This window comes from Agelaius tricolor, unplaced genomic scaffold (assembly GCF_023055355.1).
Source record: "Agelaius tricolor isolate 1412-34295 unplaced genomic scaffold, bAgeTri1.0.p SCAF_4, whole genome shotgun sequence".
NCBI lineage: Eukaryota > Metazoa > Chordata > Aves > Passeriformes > Icteridae > Agelaius > Agelaius tricolor.
The window spans coordinates 6,371,380-6,391,427 of record NW_027269264.1 but is presented as its reverse complement, the minus strand read 5'-3'; the positions used below and the strand labels follow the sequence as shown (position 1 = coordinate 6,391,427).

At 42.4% G+C, this 20,048-nt stretch overlaps 1 protein-coding gene across 1 annotated transcript in view; it reads left to right on the top strand.

The window, feature by feature from the left end:
- Window positions 1-16,573, top strand: part of KIAA1958 (KIAA1958 ortholog) — a 65,055-nt gene extending 48,482 nt beyond the window's left edge. The window contains exon 3 of the mRNA XM_071424444.1: window positions 1,419-16,573. Coding sequence (XP_071280545.1) covers window positions 1,419-2,464 — 1,046 coding nt within the window. The 3' untranslated portion in view covers window positions 2,465-16,573. The remainder of the gene's footprint in view (window positions 1-1,418) is intronic.
- The last annotated feature ends 3,475 nt before the right edge of the window (window positions 16,574-20,048 follow it).

Below are 20,048 nucleotides of genomic sequence, written 5' to 3'. Positions count from 1 at the left end.
GAGACTGCCTTCCTTTCCCTGCTGCCCTCTCCCCTGCTAATAGGCTTGCAGGGAAGAGAGGAGCAAGTGTCTAAACACTGGTGCAAAGCCATGGGTGTGCTACACAGCCTGATGTAAGCTTTACCTGATTGACAGAGAGGCAATGGGAACTTCACCTGGTCTCATATCACTTTGTGTGTGTATCTAAGGTGGGAGACACCTGGTGAGGGTTGCTATGGCACTGCTAAAAGGATGGCAGAATGTATGGGTTTTGCAATGAGACCAAATAGAAAAGAGCTTGGAGTTTTTCCCCTCTTCTGCTTGTTAAGTGGAAGAGAGACAAAACTGTTTTACGTACAATTCCAGAAAATATTTAAATAATTGAATTTTTCCTTCTTTGCATTTGTTTTTAATTTTCTAAAACCATAAAGATTTATCACATTCAGAATGACAGTTCCACCTGTATGCTTTGAGCTCCATTCTTGTTCAAACAGATAGTTTGCACATGCCAAGAAAACAGTCCTTAAAAACACCCATAGCTTTAAAGCTTTTCCTTTTTATGCTTCTCTTATGATCAGCCAGAAAATCAGCTGTCAGTAACAGCTATCATAGAGGTAGCATCTGAATATTGTGTTTTGATATGTTGTTGATTGTAAGGATCTATGAGGATAACCTGTTAAATATAAAATTTTTTCTAGAATTTGATTTTTCTGCAAAATGAAAAGACAATTGTACTTTTTCTGTCAAGATACAATCTGATGACATAGAGAGGCTGTGTAATCATGGGTTTTTTCCATGTTTTCTGATGTGAACATATTGACTATATTTTCTTTATTCTTGTACATTTGTAAATTGCACATTGTTCTGTAGCAATTTTACCTGTCATTTCTCTTGGATGTGCTGCCTTTTTTTGTACTGTACATTCTGGCTATATTTATTTCACTCTTTAAAAATGTATCTGATTAAAGATAAATATTACCATCATAAATATGATGCTTTAGCTCTTTTTTTTTTCCTAGGGGAAAAACATGTAACCAGTACAACCTCTCGTTTCACAAATGAAACAATTCAAAGTGGGCTTATTCCTGAGTCTGGGCCTTGCACACAACATTGGGATCCATGGAAAATCCTTCCACTTTGCCTTAGTTGTAAAAAGCCTATTGCCTTTAATCTCAGTGCTTTTCATAAATCTCCATGCACAAAACTGTGCCCCGGTGTCATGAGGAGCTCACTTAGTTTTGTATCATATAGTATGTCATTTGTTAAACTGAAGTTGGCTTTTCAGTCATGTGACAGGTATGTAAAGATGTTTACCAGTGCTCTTCGTGAACTTGATTTTGAGTTTTTTCCTTTTTGAGGAAATTTGTTTTAGGAAAAAGTGCATCACATAAACTCACTGCTTCTACTTTCTCTTTTCTGTCCCATTCTTCCTCTTCCAGACCAGGATGAGAGAGCAGCAGAGCTCAGCAGGGAGCAGAATGAGAAGACCATTCGCAGCACGCAGACCGCTCTCCGCAATTTCCGAGAATTCCTCATTTCCAAGTACCCCTCTGAGACCCGTGAGATCTATGTCATCCCCTGCAAAGAGCTTGACGCCTATCTTGCATCCTTCTTTGTGGATGCCAGACAAAAGGATGGGTCTGAATATGAGCCAAACAGTCTGGCCAACTATCAGTGTGGACTGGAGCGGTATCTCAAAGAGCACAGGTATGGATACAGTATTACAAGGGATAAGGAGTTCAAGAGGTCCCAGGAAGCTCTAAAGCAAAAGCAGATAGAGCTGAGGTGTAAAGGCAAAGGAAACAAGCCACACAAATCCATGAAGCTTACCTTTGCTGATGAGCTTATCCTGCGCAAAAGAGGCTTATTGAGCAGGTACAATCCTGAAGGGCTTCTGAACCTAGTATGGCTGAACAACACTAAGGCGTTTGGACACTGCACGGGTTTCCACGGGTCCACCCTCAAGTGGGGAGACATCCGGCTGCGAGTGACAGAGACTGGGTTGGAGTACCTGGAGTGGATGGGGCCAGACAACGGGGATGTGAGTACCAAGAGCAAGAGAGGCGGGACGGACTCGCGGGTGTACGCCACCCAGCACTCCCCGCAGACCTGCCCCGTGCAGGACTACAAGGAGTACGCGCAGCGGCGCCCTCCGGCCATGCGCTACGAGGATGCGCCTTTTTACCTGTCCATCAAACCCGTTGTCAACTTGGCTGCACTTCACTGGTACAACTGCCAAGCCCTGGGGAAAAACAAGCTTGCCAAGATGGTGAAGACAATGTGTGAGAAAGGGAACATCCCTGGCCGCAAGACCAACTTCAGTGTCTACCAGAGCTGCAGCACCCTCTCAGAAGCTCAGAGCAACCAGCTGGTGCTGATCTGCAATAACTTGAGCCAGCAGGCTGCCCAGTCCATGGCAAGCCACTCCAATACTGGCAACTTCATAGTGTCAGCATCCTATGACTCGTCATCTGACACTGCTTGAATGAACACCAAATACTTTTTTCTTTTCCTTTTTGTTTCAAGCATTGAATTTGTGCTCAATAATACACATCAGCTGTGATTGTACACTATTCCCCCTCTCAGCCCTCTCTCCAGTGTTAATCACTTTATAAGAATATATAAACATATAATATATTTTTCTTTCTACAAATAAGTCAACAGAAATAGTTTAGTATTACTAACAGTATTTATAGTGTTAATGCAAAAATGAAAGGTACTTATGGGTTATAATACAAATGCAGATTTTAAAAGGATAGAAATGGTTCTCAGGCAACACAAGATAGACTGAAAATACCATTTTTAACATGCACACATTAATGAGTGTAAATCCCCAGGGAGGCTTACATAGCAATTCTGTTCTAAAGCATTTTTTCAACTTAGTATTGTAACATGACCTCCCACAGTGGAGGAGACAAACTTAACATTGGCTGCAGCTTCTTACCTGCTAGCTTATTCTTGATCAGCAAGACCAAGAAATAAGAAATGCATCAATGTAAGTTCACAAAACCATTTACAGCATTTTTGTCTGTTTTTATTATGTTTCCTGAGGCTCATTTACACTACAAAAATCCTGAAGTCAGCTAAATGCCATTTTAAACTTTTGGGTATGTTGATTTTCTGGGATCAAAATGTTGCTGTTGTTTAGGCTAAAAAGTATTGTTTTCAACAGTATGCAAAAGTATAATGGCAAAACCATTGTCACACATAATTTCACCTCTTTAAGTATAGGTTGTTAGTATTTTATCAATGTGTGTATGTAATATAAAATCTGTTGACATAGAGCACTCTTTCAGTATTCTGGGAAAACGAACAGTACAGAAAAATCTGCAGTCTTATCCCAGCTGTACAGAAAAATGACATCAACTATGTCTTAAGCCATCATTTGAAATCCACAAAACAATAGAGAGTGTAATGATATTTCTACAGAAATTTTTAAAGAAATTCTACAGAGAGGTAAAAAGCTGGATAGTTTTAAGTGCTGGAATACCAATTTAACTTAGCTATACATCATCTGTTTCCATTGCAGACAATGGAAAATGTGCATGTGAATCTGAAGGCAGAATTTGGACCTTAAAGCCTTGAAATAACAAGTTCTACTCTTCTACTTTTTAATGTAGTTGTTCTACTACAAGTATGGGAAAAACACTAAGAAATTTGCTGTTTCAGTGAACAGTTATAATTCTTGACACTTAAAATTAGGAACAGTGCTTTTCAAGGAAATAAACTTAGTTTAAGTTCCACAAGGATGTGCTAGGGCTGTGGTGAGGCTTTAGAAAAGTCTGCTGGGGTAATTGAGTTCCTGCTGAAGTCAATGAAAGACAACCTTGGCCGACTTCTGCTGGGTATTGGACCAAACAGCCTTTCAAGAGGCTTTCTTGTATAGCAGTTTTTAATTGTTGAGTTTCTTTATGCTTGTTTGTCTGTATTTCTTCACATTCCTGCATATCCTTCAAATTCTTTAGATCTGCAACTGTGCAATGACTTTAATCATCACTAATTCCAAAGAAGAGGTGAAAGAAAGGTAGCAAATAGAAATACAAGTAATCCACCTAGCACCTCTAAACTTTTTTTTCTGTGTTCCTAGGATGAAATGTTCCTGTGTGAGAGGGAGGTGGCAGAGGGTCTGCACCTCACTTAAGCCTTACTGAAGGTATGTTTTGGGGATGAAATAGGTAGCAGATGTGGAACTGAAAAGCCTAAGGGCAGAGATTTCTACTATAATAAATATCTGTCCTCCCAGGGAGCTTTATGCAGGGGACACAACCTGGCTGTAATCTCTTTTTTTTTCCACATGTAGCAAGGCTGGTAAAAGGTCTGGTTTCCTGTGTCTGACACTCCATAGTAGTGTAGCCACCAGTTCTACAGTCTTCCATTTACCATCTGCTGTCTCTCAGGGTAGGCAGTGGATTGGTGGGCACAAGCAATTGTTCATATTATAGAGCCCTCCTTTTGTAACTTAGCTTTGGGACTTGACGCCAAATTATAACTGTACTGAAGTGATTACAAGCTGTGTCTGTGACTTTCAGTGCCATGGCATATCTGACTTGTTGGTGAAGGAGACAGAAGCACAGAGAGATTTCAGGTGAAGGCAGAAAGACAGCTGCCCAGTTTCTAGATGAGGCCAGATATCTGGTTGCTGTTTGTACTGCCTTGACTTTTCACAGCAGTGCTTTTAGTATGATACAGTGAAAAATAGTTTTGCAAGACCACTCTTGTTCTGGGATTTCTTTACTGTTTTCCATTGAGGACTCATGCAGTGGTGCTTAGTGTGTGCTGTAGCGTGAGCATTCCATGCCAAGGACCTCTCTCAAAGTGCCCGGTGAGAGCTCCAGCCATGGAGCTGACCTCTAGGGAAGTCTGGTTTCTCTTTCTCCCCACTGGTACTCATCTCAACACTTCCCTGTGACAGCTATTGCAGTATCTGACATAGCTCCCTACATTTCCTTTCCTGTTCTGCAGTGAGGGGATGGGTATCAGCTGGCCTTTGTGGGGCAGCAGATCTCTGTTTCCCACCTCTCCTCCCCTGCCCAGCCCACCCCTTTGCTCTGAGGAGGCCAGTCACTGGCAGTACATGTGCTGTGCTGCAAGCAGCACTTTGAAGTGTTGTTTCACATCCGTGCTGTAATTCAGCCTCAACACAGATCTCAGAAGAAAGAAGACTGGCGCTCCTGGGTTTTAAACTGAGAGGTCAAAAGAAGTATTTCCCATGACTTTTTGACTCTACATGCTGCCTAAATTGTTGATTACCACAGTATTAGGGTGGTTTGTGCTGATGTCCAGCAGCAGTGAGGCAGCATCTCTGGTCCCCTTGACTTAGTTGGGCACATGAGCAACCTTTGCTTGTCTGGTTAGGGGATAAGCATTGGCGTGTGTGTGCTTATTGTGATAGCCTCAATATTATCACGAGGGAAGCCAGGGCCCAACTGGAATTAAATCTGGCCAAGGACATTAAGGACAACAAGAAGGATGTCTGCAAATACATCAATAACAAGAGGAAAAGGAAGGATAATATGGGCCTGTTACTAAGTGAAGGAGGGATCCTGGTAACAGAGGACATAGAGAAGGCAGAATTACTGAGTGCTGCCTTTGCAATGGTCTTCACTGGCAACACCAGCCCTCAGGGATGTCTGACCCAGGAGATCAGGATAAAGGAATGTTGTAAGGGAGACTTTCCCTTGGTCAAAGAGGGAAAGGTGTTGGAGAACACCTAGACATCCGCAAGTCCATGGACCCTGATGGGATGCATCCACAAGTGCTTAGAGACTTGGTGGACACCATACCTGAGGCTGCTCATGATCACCTTTGAAAGGTCATGGAGAGGTGCCTGCAGATCAAATATTACCCCAGTGTTCAAAAGGAAAAAAGGGGAGCCCAGGAAATTACTGGCCAATTAGCCACACCCCAATCCCTGGAAAGGTGAGGAAGTGCCTCATTCTGGAGACCACCTCTGTCCACAGGAGAAGGTGATCAGGATAGTCAGCATGGATTCACTAAAAGTAAATCATGCTTGACCAACCTGATTTGCCTTTTACCATTAAACAACTGTGTGGATGGATGAAGGGAGAGCAGCAATCTTGTCTATCTCAACTTCAGTGAGGCTTTCTCTTATAGGCAAACTCAGGAAGAATAGACTGAATGGGAAGACAGGGAGGTGGATTGAGAACTGGCTGAGCAACAGATCCCAGAGTCATAATCAATGGCACAAGCTCTAGTTGGAGGCTTGTTCCTAGTTGTGTCTCCCAAGGTACAGTAGTGGGCCCAGTCTTGTTTAATTTACCCATCAATGGCTTGGATGAAGGGCAGAGGCCTCCTCACCAATTTCACTGACAACACAAAGCTGGCAGCAGTGGCCGATAGCCCAGAGGGCTGTGCAGCCCTTCAGAAGGACCTCAGAGCCTGGAGAGATGGGCACAGAGGAACCTTCTGAAATTCAGCCAAGGCAAGGGCAGGGTCCCACAGCTGGGGAGGAACAACCCCAGGCACCAGCACAGCCTGGGGGTGACCTGCTGGGAAGCAGCTCTGTGGAGAAGGAGCTGGGGGTCCTGTGGACAAGCAGCTCTCCGTGAGCCAGCAGTGCCCTGGTGGCCAAGAAGGCGGTGACATCCTGGGCTGCATCATGAAGAGCAGTGCCAGCAGGCTGAGGCAAGTGACCCGGCCCCTCTACTCAGCCCTGGAGAGGCCTCACCTGGAATGCTGTGTCCAGCTCTGGGCTCCTCAGTACAAGAAAGGCATGGAACTCCTCCATCAGGTCCAGTGGAAGCCAACAAAGATGATTAAGGCACTGGGACATCTCTCTAATCACACACAGGAACAGATTGCCCAGAGAAGACCCACCCTCACTGGAGATAAACAAGAATTGTACGAAAACAATCCTGTGCTGTGTGCTTTAGGATGACCCTGCTTGAACAGGGAGCTTGGAACATATGACACACTGTGGTTCCTTCCAACCTTACCCATACTCTGATTCTGTGATTATAGGAATAGTTTTGTTCTGCTTTGTGATTATCTGTAGTAACTCCAGCAGTGATGATGGCAGATTGCCTGGTAAGTTCTGGTGGGCCAGCCCCACACAGACTACTTGTTGAAGAAGTTAATGGACAGAATAGGAATATGGACAGAATATGATACCCATGTAATATAGTACAAAATTAAACTTACTAGTTTTGAAGGGCATTTAATATAACCTATTATTCAGTCTTATTTGTGGACAGTTAAAGGAATTGAGTGATCACAGTTTGTCTAATTGCCATTTGTATTAAGACTGTGAAAGGTTATTAACTGTCTGGGAGAGAGACTTTGGGTTTAAGCTACTCTCATGGTTTTGTCTAATACTGGTAGGAGAGTACATGTAGATCTCGTTATTTTAGGTGAGAGAGGACAACTCAGTTATTTGCAGTTTTGACTGAGGGCATCACACCTGCTTTTGCAGCAAGTTGAAGCTCATAGCAATGGTGTGCACCCTCCCTGGTGCTAAGATACAGCAGTGTGGCCACGGGCTAGTGCTGCCAAGTCTTAACATCCTGTCCCTCTGGCTAAACAAAGAACTGTGGTCTCCAGCCTTGGCTTTTGTTACTGAGCACCTCTTACCATGAACTCAAGGGCAGCTGGCAAAACACTGTCCTGCTCCTGTCCAGCACAGGCTGTATGATGGTGATTGGGTGCAGTGGCTACAGTGAGGTACTGCAGGTGGGTGGCTGCACTCCTGACTACATCATACTCTGATGTAAAAGCTGAGTTTTTGTGGAAGCAGTGAGGCTGTGATTTCCTTAAGATGAGGTTAGCTGGCTCCAAAATGGGGCTTGCTTTTCTCCTTTCTTTTGCCTTCATTTTTTTAAGCACTCACTTTCTTCAACTTGATGTTAGACCTCGTCAGTGAGTGATTTCAACTCAGCTCCCCAGCAGAAAAGACAGCAAAAAAAGGGGGAAGTCGGGTAATTTTCTGCCAACGTACTGAGCTGAATCTGCTAAAAAATTGAGGTGCAGACCCCATCAGGGAGACAGAGGATGGTGTTCATCTACCAGCATCACAGAGTCATTAGCCTGGCTGAGTTACTGCGTCCCATTGGAAGCATATCAAAAGGATAATGCAGATTCAGACCCTTCTGGATCATTTGTAGATGTATTAGATGCCTTGAGAATTATCTACTGGCTTTTGGGAGATTTGCTCAGTGCTACCAAGAGCAAAATTTGGCCTTGAACTTAAGAGGCTAAGTGCCAAAGCACAGGCCTACACAGTGCAAAGGGGTCTGCACTAATGTTAGTGCTGACTTTCCCACGTGGCCTTCTCAGGACACCACAATAAGAGTCAAACATGGGGATTATATGTGGATGTCACTGGACTGATCTGGATGCAGCTGTGCACAATACATGCATTTGGATCTGTCCACATGATTGCACATGTAGATGGGCAGAGCTGTGGACACTTTGGACAGTGTAAGCTCTGGTTTTTTAGTCATCCATGCATGTATTTATGATGTTGTGGTTTTGCACAATGTTACGTCTTCATGCAGTTAGTTGAAACTGAAGTCTGTGCTGCCTGGGTGTCACAAACTGCCTGTTTTATTTTCAAAAATGTATTTATGCAACAAAATGTATTTTTAAGTGCAGGAGAATGACATACTGTCATGAACTACATTATAAACTAAATTCCAAGGGATATCTAAAATAACAGCATATACCTTGTTCACTTGCATAATGCAATAATTCTATGATAGCAGCATCAGGGCTACTGACATAGAGGATAATCTAACAATGGAATCTGTGTCCCTGTTGCACGTTCTTGTTTATGAAGAGTATCAGCACTTTCTTTTTAGAAGTGGCTATGGATTGATACTCCGTCTCTACAATATTGTTACCCTCTTAGAAAGCTGTGTAGAGAGTGACACACAAGCAATGTTGTACTGTTAACTGTTCGTGTCTTAGATGTTTGTGACCAAATCTTGTTCTGCTGTTTGCGCAAGTGATGTGGGGTGGTAAGATGGGGATCAGAAAGAGCAGGTGCTGTGTCACTCTAGAGCCCAGGCTGCCCTAAGGCCGAGACAGCCTTAAAGGAAAATGAGATTCCTGTTGCACTAGGTTTCTTCCTGTTCAGCTCATATTTTACCCTTTCTTGTCATCATGTCTGTGTACATCCCATAAGTGAATTGACTGACCTGACTAGCACATGTGGTGCATGGGCTGATCATTCCATCTAGCAGTTAGCTGGAAATGATTGTGATTGACTGGTCTTCCCCAACCCCAAAGGCTTCACTCCTCTTACCTTTCTGATCCTCAAATATTCCTCCTTCCTGGTGTCTGCACTGTGGGGCAGGGGGACCGCTGTGTGCAGGGCTGCTCTTGGCTGGGAGCTCTGCCCATCAAGTGACCTTGTGCTTTGGGGATAACGTGCTCAGGGCAGCCCACCTTGCATGGGATATGTGGGGTTATGGGATACTGTGTGGGAGCACTCTGGAGGCTCGCATCTCGCATGCTGGAAGCACTCTCCTTCCCTCTTCTGCTTTTTGTGAGAGGCTTTCAAGTCATGAAATAACTTGACATGAGATTAAATTTACTCCTATGTGGAGGACCAGGCCCATGTCTGTGTGCTGTGTAGTCCTCTACTGACATAATGGACTGGCAAATAGCACTGAGATGACTGGTCCTCAACAGTATGCAACTTTTGGGCTCCCTCTGTCATGGAGAGGAGTTCAGCTCATGGTGCAAACAACAGGACATTGGGACACATCCAGCTCCCCGAACTTCCAGAGGCAGCATGAACGTGTGTTAAAAAAGAGAACCTACAGGATGCAGATTTGTCATTTTATTTGCCTGAAATGAACCAGTTCATCTCTCTGGGTTAGTGCAGAGAAGGACTTCTCACTATGAAACATGGCAGGAAATGGGTCTACTCTTTAATGAGGGTTCTTTGCTAAATGTCACCATGGAGAGATGGCTTCTTTGCTCTCCATGTTCTTAAGGAGCAGGATGTATTTTCTCTTATTTCTCTGCTTTCCTGCGTGTGCTGAATGTGCGCTCAGTGCTGAGGAACAGTGGAGAGAGGAGATCATCCGTTGCAAAGTATGGCTATATTCCTAGCCAGAAACTTGGTACTGCACTTTCTGGTGATGGTCCCCAAGTGCTGGGCCATGTCTTGGTGGTTGTGGACATTGTAATAGCTGGTGTCTTCCAGCTGTCTGTTTGCTCTGTGCAGAGCCAACAGGAAAGTTGCAGCACGATTCTCCAAAAACAGAGAGCCCAAGGGCAGCTTTTCAAGGGCATCCCTATCAGCTGGGCATCTGCAAGCCAAGAAGGGAGAAGGCTTTAAGCACAATTAAATGATGATACTTTCCAAAGGACAGCATGCGAAAAACACATGAGGCTGTGCTTGATCTCTTCAAGGGTTTTGGAAGGCTAAGGGCCCCCAGGGACATCAGTGCTCCACCTCTTTCACACGAGCATAACCACAGCCGGTGGAGGAATGGCCCTTCCGAGGACATATCCACGTTCTCTGAGCCCCGGTGAGTTGCATGGTTGCACTGCTTCCAGCTGCAGTCCTGCAAACCAGGTTCCAAGCCTGTTCCTCCCCACTGCACTGTGGCTGATGCCTGCAAAGCCCTGCTGCCATTGTTCTCCAGCACCTTGACTCTTCCTGGAAGCAGCAGAGAGGCATTTACGGTGGCAAAATCCTGCAAAGCTGTGAAGCCCCACAGCCCAGAGACACCTCTGAGTTTGTTGAAAAGTTTGACACTATCCTCTCAAGTGGAACATATTTGAAGCAGTGGTGATATCTAAAGCTTTAATTCCTAAACTGATGTGGGAAAATAAGAGTTTGCCACAAAATTTTCTTGTTACGTGAACAGATGAATTTCTGTCTCAAGAAATTAATTTATTTCTTCTGTATCTCACTCGATTAATGGTAGTGCATTTGGTAATACATACTAAACTCCATTTATTTTATTATATAAATGCCACTAAATGAGTTGTTTGTGCATTAAAAGATGGACTTAACTATTTCAAAGATACTAGGATTCTTTTGCCTAATCTTTTGTTCTTGTGCTCAGTACTCATTAGACAGCATTTCTCACTATCTGAAAAAACAGTACCATTTCAGATTTCAATCTGATCTTTTGTAATTAAAAGAGGTTTCTTTCACAGCATTTAAGGCACTGGTAAGGTAGGTGCTATCTTTGAAATTCAGTGGGGTAGTTTCAATTGGAATGAGAAGGGGTGTTAAGTTCTTTCAAACAAAACTGTAGGAATCGATTAGTGAGTTCTTTTTGGTTACTACTGTTTGATACAGTCTCTTAGTGTCAAGAAAATAACAGTCAAGTGAGAGAAAAATCATCAAGAAAATGCAAAATGTTTAGGAAAAAGTAGAAGACGAAATGCTTTAAAATAATTAATTAATTTAACAGATACTATCTTTGCCACTTCAACTGGTATTTTCTTTTTTTCTTTTTTTTATGAACAAATAAAACTCTTTGACATTCCTCATGCCTAGAATTTGATCTGCTTTCTCTGAAAGTTGTAATCTTACTGAGTTGTAATCTGCCCTTGTTACCTTTATAGCATGTTCTCAGCTGGACTAAATCATGTGTAGCTTTATAGTCTGCTCCACATTGCTCCTGCTGGGATTCCTCTCTCTCTTCTACTATCACGCATTTAATTCACTTCCTATATGTAAATTTCCAGCCTGAAAACAAAGTGATGCAGGAGACATTGTCTGACTATCTTCAGTGGTGGATATAGAAGCCAAGGATCAATACTAAATGGCTTCAAATTGATTTTTAGTAACTTTTGGGTATGGAGACAAATATCCTACTGTCTCTAAGGCTAAAGGTGCACTGAACAATGACTGGAGTGTCAGTCACTTTGTGGAGACCTTTGTTTTCTGCCTGGTGCCTATGATTCAGATCTTGGAAGCTTTGCCTTCTTCAGGAGCTTTCTCTGTGAGCAGCTTAAAAGACTGAGTTCCTCTGCACAAGGCTGGGGCCATGGATGTGAAATGCAGGTGCAGAAGTATCCGAGGCATTCAGAGATGTGCAGAAGAAATGTGAAATGAAATGTCTTAATGAAATCTGAAAGCTGTCAGGGAAGGAGATGGTGCAAACCTGATTTTGCACCTATTTGTGGCAGTACCTGAAAGCTGGGTGGGGCTGCTGCCGGAGAGAATTTGGTTCCACTTCTGCAGAGTGCTGTGAGAAGTGTGTGCCTTTGCCTCTGCTTCCACCAAGCTCGGGCTGTTCCTGCACTTTCCTCCCAAGCACATGACTAGCCCCACTGGAAATGAGTCTGAGGTGTGCAGGAGGGGACATCACTTGGCCATAGATGTGTGTCAGTGCTTGTTTTTGTCCATGTGACACATCCATATCAGGGTTCATCTGGAGACCTGTCTAGGCAGAAAAACTACTCAATACTGGAAGAAAAGAAGTGACAGAATATCCAAGTGCAATGAAAAGCAGTGGAAAGGCAGTGGAAAAGCCTGGCAAACACAATGGAAGTTTTTGTCCTTTTTTCTAAAGAAGGCAAGCGTAATCCTTATCCTTTAATATCCTACTTTGTTTTACACCAGAATTAGAAAATCTTTTCCATTTGTATCAATTATCTGCAGGCTTTAACTCTGCTTTTGAAAAGCATTTTTGCTATGACAGCCCTTAGTCTCATGGTGAGCAGTGCCAGGAGAAACAGCTAACACAAGGATTTTGTCTTCCCCTGCATGCAATGTTTAATCTTTCTAATATTTAATGTGAATGTATTTTTTGCCATTTTGTAAATTGACAAGATTAGCACAGTTTCTTCCAAAACAGCAGTTGACCAACATATTTTGCTTAAGTATAACTAAATTTCCACCTAACTGAATTCTCCATAGTGACCAATTCATTCATAGAGTTAAAGCTCTAAAAGGTTAACACTCACTCACTGACTTTAACAATTTCTTTTAAGAACAGTTTGCAAAACTGTTTGTAGGTTTTAAAAAACCTTTTGTTTATTAAAAATATTACACTGTCTTGAATAATAATAATAATAATAATAATAATAATAATAATAACTCTATGCATTGTGTAATTCAGTGATGTTGCTCTTGAAATTTTGCATGTCTTCTAGATGTTCTGACATTTGTATGTTTACGTGGTACTTGTAAAAACCCTAACCATTTCTGCTATAATCACCACCATTTTAGGTAAGTGAAAATTGTACTATGAAGCTGTGCCAGGATTTTTGTGTGTCATACTAAAACTGCATTCTGCTGATCATTTCTTGGTTTATGCCAGTATTTAGTGCCTTCTGTAGAAGGAATCAATATGTTGTGGTAGATGGGATGTGCCAAATTTCTACTATCTTGTCTGCACAGCTTATCTATCACTTACCAGCTTGAAGCTTAAAAAAGAAATAAAAGGGAAAAAAAATTAACTCTCCATCTTTCTTTCAAGTATCTTCTCATTGATTTTAATTTGGAAAACCTTTAACAGACCTGAAAGAAAGCCATGTTCTCTTGCCACACCTCCTGCAGCAACAGTCTACCAATTGTGAGGGGTATGAGGGAATGTGTAACACCATTGGTAATAGATCTAATGAATAGCCAGGCCTGCTCAAGTAATTTTGGAGCATGCAAAAATACCATTTAATTAAAGCAGTCCTCTGATTACCATAAGAAACTGTTAGCTCTCATAGCAGTTGTGAACTGGCTCTTGTAAACAAGTGTCACCCTGGTCAAGTGGTGGATTCCAGTCTCTGCTCTGCCTCTACGGAAGCCACACATTGCTGCCAAATGAGACTTGGATAAAAGTCAAGCCCAAGATTTTTGGTCTCTTTCTTTCCAACTGCTTGCATGGCAGACAAGCCCTGTTTATCAAAATTCTGACATTGCATTTTCAGTTCCTCTTCTACCCTCTGCGTAAAATCTGGCAGTATTGTAAATGCACAAGCATATGCATTCGTTTTGATCTTTGTAAGATTCTGACAGGCTGAAATTGCATCATACTGTACTCATACAACGAACAGGCAAGAGGGAAATGTGAGATACTTCTGGTGGATTTCCCAGCCACCAGGCATGGTTCACTGTACCTAGGCTGGTCTTTAAGATAATATTTCCATCTCTGTTGAGACATGAAGGCTGTCTTGAAAAGACTTTTCAAATCAAAATAACAAGTCATGAGAAAAACTGCATGACTGGGGAAAATAAGAATACATTTAGTTCATCCTTAGAATTATTGGTCTGAAGTCATCTCTGTCTCCAAGCAGGAAAATTGACAGCCCTTGTGATGTAAAACACTTCCAAAAGTTAACATTTATGCCAAATTTTTCAATGTAGTTGTTCTTTTTAGTGATACCCAGGACATTTACAAAAGGCAATATTAAAGGAAGCATACAGAATACACTGAAAATTATCTGGTGTAGTAGGTTGTGAGCTGGTCCCCCAAAACCTGGTGAATTCAAAACTCCAGCTGAAGATTAAAACCTTTCACAAGTGATAGAATATTGAAAAGCCTGTTGCAGCACCTCAGTTTCTATCAGTTGGAGGGAATAGGGCTCTCATCAGAAATGTTAGGTCCTGTAATTGTCCTTTAAAAACTGGAAGCTTCTTCAGACTTGCTTTACCAGATGAGGAGCCAGCTGGGACTAGTTACAGTGTGGTTCTCCATTGTTTTGGTTGTCTAGTAGCCATTTACACATGAGCATGTGCTTCCACTAGTATGAGTGAAGAGTTTTCACTCCACAGAACTCCTGCCTGCGTGGCCCTAATATTAAATATTCAAGGCATGGTCTTTCATCCTATGTTTCTTCTATGTATGAGTAGATCAGAGTCTCAGTGGTTTCACCATTGCACTAATTGTCTTACCAACTTGTCTTTCTAACTGCTATGTGTTGGCCTAATGTGCCAAAAAAACAGATTTCAACACAGCAGCTGTTTTTTTCCCATCTTCTTATTTTCCATTGTGAAGCTAGGTATATCTGCATTATCTCCAGCTTAGATTTGAATCAGAAAAGCCATCAACATCCTTTATTTCCCATTTGCACACTGGAAATGCAGTAAGGGTTCTATAGGTGCAGACCTGATCTAGCCTGCTGCCTGTAGCATGTCAGTCTCTAGTTGCATTTGTTTGCTTTTCACCACAATTAATCAGTTTCAAGATGCAGATTAGATTATATTAATGGTGTGCTGGTTTAGATACCATCTTCCAATCACAGTGATTCCTTCAGTGTACATACTGTCAGTCCTGTAATTGCATTTTGTCTGATGTGCTTTATATTGCAGGACCAGCTTTCCTTTTTCCTTTTAAATATAGCTTAGCCTATGCTGCTGAAAGGATCCAGGAAAGAATTATCTATCCAAACCCCAGTGGAATTTGGGACCTAGCTTTTTTTAGACCCCCTTGCAAGCCCCAGCTGTAATCAGCTATTTAAGGCAGAGACTTTAGCATGAGGAGTGCTATGTATCATCCACTCCAAATGCAGTTGCCTGTACACAGGGCACCTTCTTACACAGATCCCTTGTTCTGGGATTTGTGAGATTAACTGAACAGAAATTTACTAGGGAGAAGTAATATTTTGATGCATTTTAATGCATTAAGCTCTGCAAATCTAGAAATCTGGGGGGAAGGAGGAGATTACTGGATCTTTTTCTGAAAACGTGAGTAACATTGTCAAGTTTTTGAATTAGTCCATTTTCAATTAACTGTTTGGCCCCATTGTCCTCAAATTACCCTATTTCTGTACTTGCACAGCATCAGGAGAAAAACAAGCAAAAAGGCTTTGTGGCTGTAAACGAAGAAGGATTTCATAACCCACTTTGAACCTCAGATCCCCAGTGGTGTTTCCATGGCTGGTAATTCTTTTACTCATCAACTGGATAAATTTTTGACCCATTGAATGTCATATTGCCATGCCTGCAGCATATTTTTAAGTAGCAAACTTCATACATGGTAAGCTCCTTCACTGGTGAAGATCGATATGGTCAACAAAGTTGTCTGTCACTTGTGTCAGTTAAATTTTTTGTTGTTGTTGTTGTGATGTACTTTTCTTCTTCAAGACACTCCACTGTTTGTTAATGGGGATAGACTAAACAAATGTGTATTGTACTGTTGTCTGCCACAATGTCTTGAAAAATATTCTTTAAGTATTTGAGTACAGAAGTGCCCTCAATAAGAAAATAAAGACCAAGAGGGTTTTTTTTAAGGTGGTATTTATGAGTTTTCTCTCTTGCTTAGTTCTCAGATAGTTAGGCTTTTGAAAATAATGGATTTTTTTTGTGCTAATTGGAGTATGACATTCACTGTTACTGGTCTGTAAATTCCAGAGATATTCAGATCTTTATTGCACTTCACCTCCATTTTTATTCTCTCATGATAATCTTTAAGCAGTCTGATTCTGCTGCATTAGAGATTGGTTTCAGTGTCTGTACAATGTTTGCTACTATTGTAGTGTGACTTTGTATTTTTGATTTTTAAAATTTGTATTGGTACAGCCTTAACTTACAGAAATAAAGACCATTTAAAATAAATGAAAATAGTCATTGATGTCTGTGGTAAGTGCATGCTTCATTCACAGTATTTTGTCTGTAATTAGGTGTAGCAACCAAGTCTTATGTATTTAATAAATTGTTTTCTGCAAAGTTGACTCTTTTCTTTAATCAAGTGAAAACAATTTATGAGGCATTTCAAATCATGTTGTATAAAAAACGCACAAGCTGTGTCTCATGTTTTTCAAGTATGAGTATCTGCATAGCTGGGGAGTTCCCATGCACCTGTGCTGCATTTTGATTAGCAGAGTCTAAGTCAGCTGACCAAGAAATAGTTGCTGTCATACCCTCCTAACGTCTGGGGTTGTGTTTCAGGAAAACAGTTAAACAATTGCTTAAGTAAGTCCTTCCCTGCTCAGGAATGTACTTAAAAGCGAGCTTGACTTAAACCATGTGTTTATTCAATCTCAATATAGTAGGACTGAAAGCCTACATTCTTAGAGCCATTTTGGAGAGCCTTTTGGAAGTCATTTTCCTGAACCTCAATTCCAAGGCACAATTTGGCCTGAAATTATTTATTTTGCATGCAGAATTTCAGCAGTAAGGTCTGATTTCCACATTGTTTTGTTTTAAAGTTCATTTAGAATAAAGTGTGAATCCAAGAATATGCATCCTTTAAGTCAGGCTTGTCAGATGTGAAGTTTTTCTGTTCAAGAGGTTTTAAAATGAAAAGACCAGAAAACTAAAGCTAATAAAGCCCCTATATTATGAAAGTGAAAGATCACAATTGGAAAAGGTCAATGTCTAGATTTCTGCCAAAGGAACATGAGAAAAAGGAAAAAGCCAAATCCCCCTGAAAAGTGGTATCCAGGGAACAGCAATGTGCATTGTTTTTAAGACATCAATGCAGGATAGTACAGGATAGTAAGAGGTAAGTGACATCATGGGTGAGGTTTAGAGGAACATGCTTTTCACCAGGTATTCCGGGAATGCATTTCCAGCACCTGGCAAATTCTGCTAAAAAAAAATCCATTCTTGATGCTTGGTGCTAGCAGATGCACTGTGCTTGTAAAACATGTAAAAAGAATCCTGTCAAAGATCCTGCTGTTTTCCCAGTAACAAGTGGAAGGAAGAAAGGAAGACTTTTGGATGAAGAGACATGGAAGTTACACATGCACAGTAAACCTGTTGAATTAAACTTTATAGCTTGGATTAAACTGTCTTCACAGAGGTAGAAGGTAATGAACTTCTGTTGGGCTAAAGGTGAGTATGTAGTGGGTGGTTAATGGTTAAGGTGTTTAATGCAGATTCAGGTAAGTAAATTGGCAAAATTCTGGTACCTCAGCTACTTTCACTTTTCCCTTTGTACACTGATTAACTTAAGATTGCCGCTTGAAGAACTGCTGTGCTCCCACAGCCGGTGGAACGGCTGGATAACCAGCAGCAGTGTGCACATGCTGGCAGCATATGAGATGCTTACTTTGCTACTTCTCTAAAAAACTAGAAGGAAATGACACCTGGAGGAGCTTTAAGACAAAATCCTGCATGTAGCATGATGTGGGTGCAGTTTATCAGGGACAGGTATTTCGACTGATGCAGTTTAACATTTTTGCCAGTGATGTGGAGAGTGGGATTGAGAGAACCCTCAGCAAGTTTGCTAAAAACACTGAGCTGTGTGGTGTGGTAACACTCTGGAGGGAAGGGACACCTGAGTGTGGGCTGATGCATGAAGTTAAAAAAGGCCAAGAACAAGGTGCTGCACCTGGGCTGGGGCAATCCCAAGGACAAACGCAGGCTGGGGGATGAACGAATGGAGAGCAGCCCTGTGAGAAGGACTGGGGGGTGCTGCTGGGTGAGAGGCTGGACATGACCCAGTCATGAGCACTCACAGCCCAGAAAGGCAAATGTGCCCTGGGCTGCAACCAAAGCAGTGTGGGCAGCAGGGGAGGGAGGGGATTCTGCCCCTCTGCTCTGCTCTGCTCTGCTCTGCTCTGATCTGGTGAGACCCCACCTGGAACACTACCTCCAGCTCTGGGGTCCCCAACATAAGAAAGATGTGGACCTCATGGAGCAAATCCAGAAAAGAGCCATGACAATGACCAGAGGGCTGCAGCACCTTTCTACAATAACAGGATGACTGGGGCTATTCAGCCTGGAGAGGAGAAGGCTCTGTGGAGATTTCATGGCTATCTTCCAGTACCTAAAGGGGTTCTAATAGAAAGGTACAGAGGAACTTTTTCCAAGGGCATGAAGTGATAGGATAAGGGGGAATGTTTTTAACCAAAAAGGGGAAAGGGAAAACCTTTTAACCAGGGTGGGGTTAGTTTAAATATTAGGAAGAAATCCTTTGCTGTGAGGGTGGTGACACACTGGCACAGGTTGGTGAGAGAAGCTGTGGATGCTCCATCTCTGGAAGTGTCAAAGGCCAGGTTAGTTGTGTTGTGGATGGGGTCCAGCGGAAGGTACCCATTTGTGGCAGAGAGTTGAAACTAGATGATCTCCGAGGTCCCTTCCAACCCAAACATTTATGACTCTATGATTATTCACCTCAAAACTCCTAATGTACTAGCAATAACTTTTAGTTACACTTGTCACCATGTCTCCTAATTTTGCTTGTGGAGGCTGAGAAGAGGTGGAGCCTGTGGTCATGCAGGCACAGCTGGGCTGCTATTCTGTACCACCCCCATCATCACTGGGCTGTGGCATTGGGGGTAGAAAAAGTGAACACACTGCAGAAGCAGCACTGTTTCATTCCATTTCTTCCTCAGGGAACTTTCCGGGACCACCATGGCAGACTTTGTCCCTCTCCTGCTACTGCCTGTCCATTCCTGTCCCTCAGGAAGAATGCAACTCCAAGCAGCAAGCACAGCTGAGCCCAGCAGAGCACCATGGTGACAGTGTGGGAAGAGCCATGGGGAATAAAACTGAGCCTGAGCCTGAGCCTGAGCCTGAGCCTGAGCCTGAGCCTGAGCCTGAGCCTGAGCCTGAGCCCAGCCAAGCCAAGCCCAGCAGAGAAGACCCTAGACAAGCTGATGCTACTAAGCACAGTTGAGCCCAGCAGTCAAAATTAGGTGACACAACATAGACTATTCCAGCTTTTGGGAGGTTTTTCCATCATTTTTATTCACTGTCTTGTGCTCGGGGACTGAGAATGCCATCTGGGGAGAGCATCTGCCATCTTGTCTTTGTCTCAGCAGCCAAGCATGCTGAGTTGAGGCAGCGAACATCTCTTGTGTGTAAAGCACCTTCCCTTTGGCATACTTTTGTTACTAGTATTGCGCTGTTTTTCTGTGTTTCTTATTTCATTGCTGTTTGTTTTCAGTAAATTTTTATCTCAACCATTGTTATCTCAACCTTTGTCCCTCTCTCACTGGAACAGGAGTAGGGGGAACAGGAACACCTTATCTGTTTACCTGGAGTTTAATTCCAAGCTATTTTTAAACCACCACACCATGCAAAATAGTAAATTAAACGGGACTGGAGAAAACCATGCTTTAAATGTGTAGCTAGGGAAAAGCAGCAGAAGCATTGACCACTGAGGAAATAGGATGCCACTAGCCATGGAACCATTAACTCTGTCATACAAGATGATGCCATTCATCTGCTTTTGGAAGGAGATTTCTGTGTG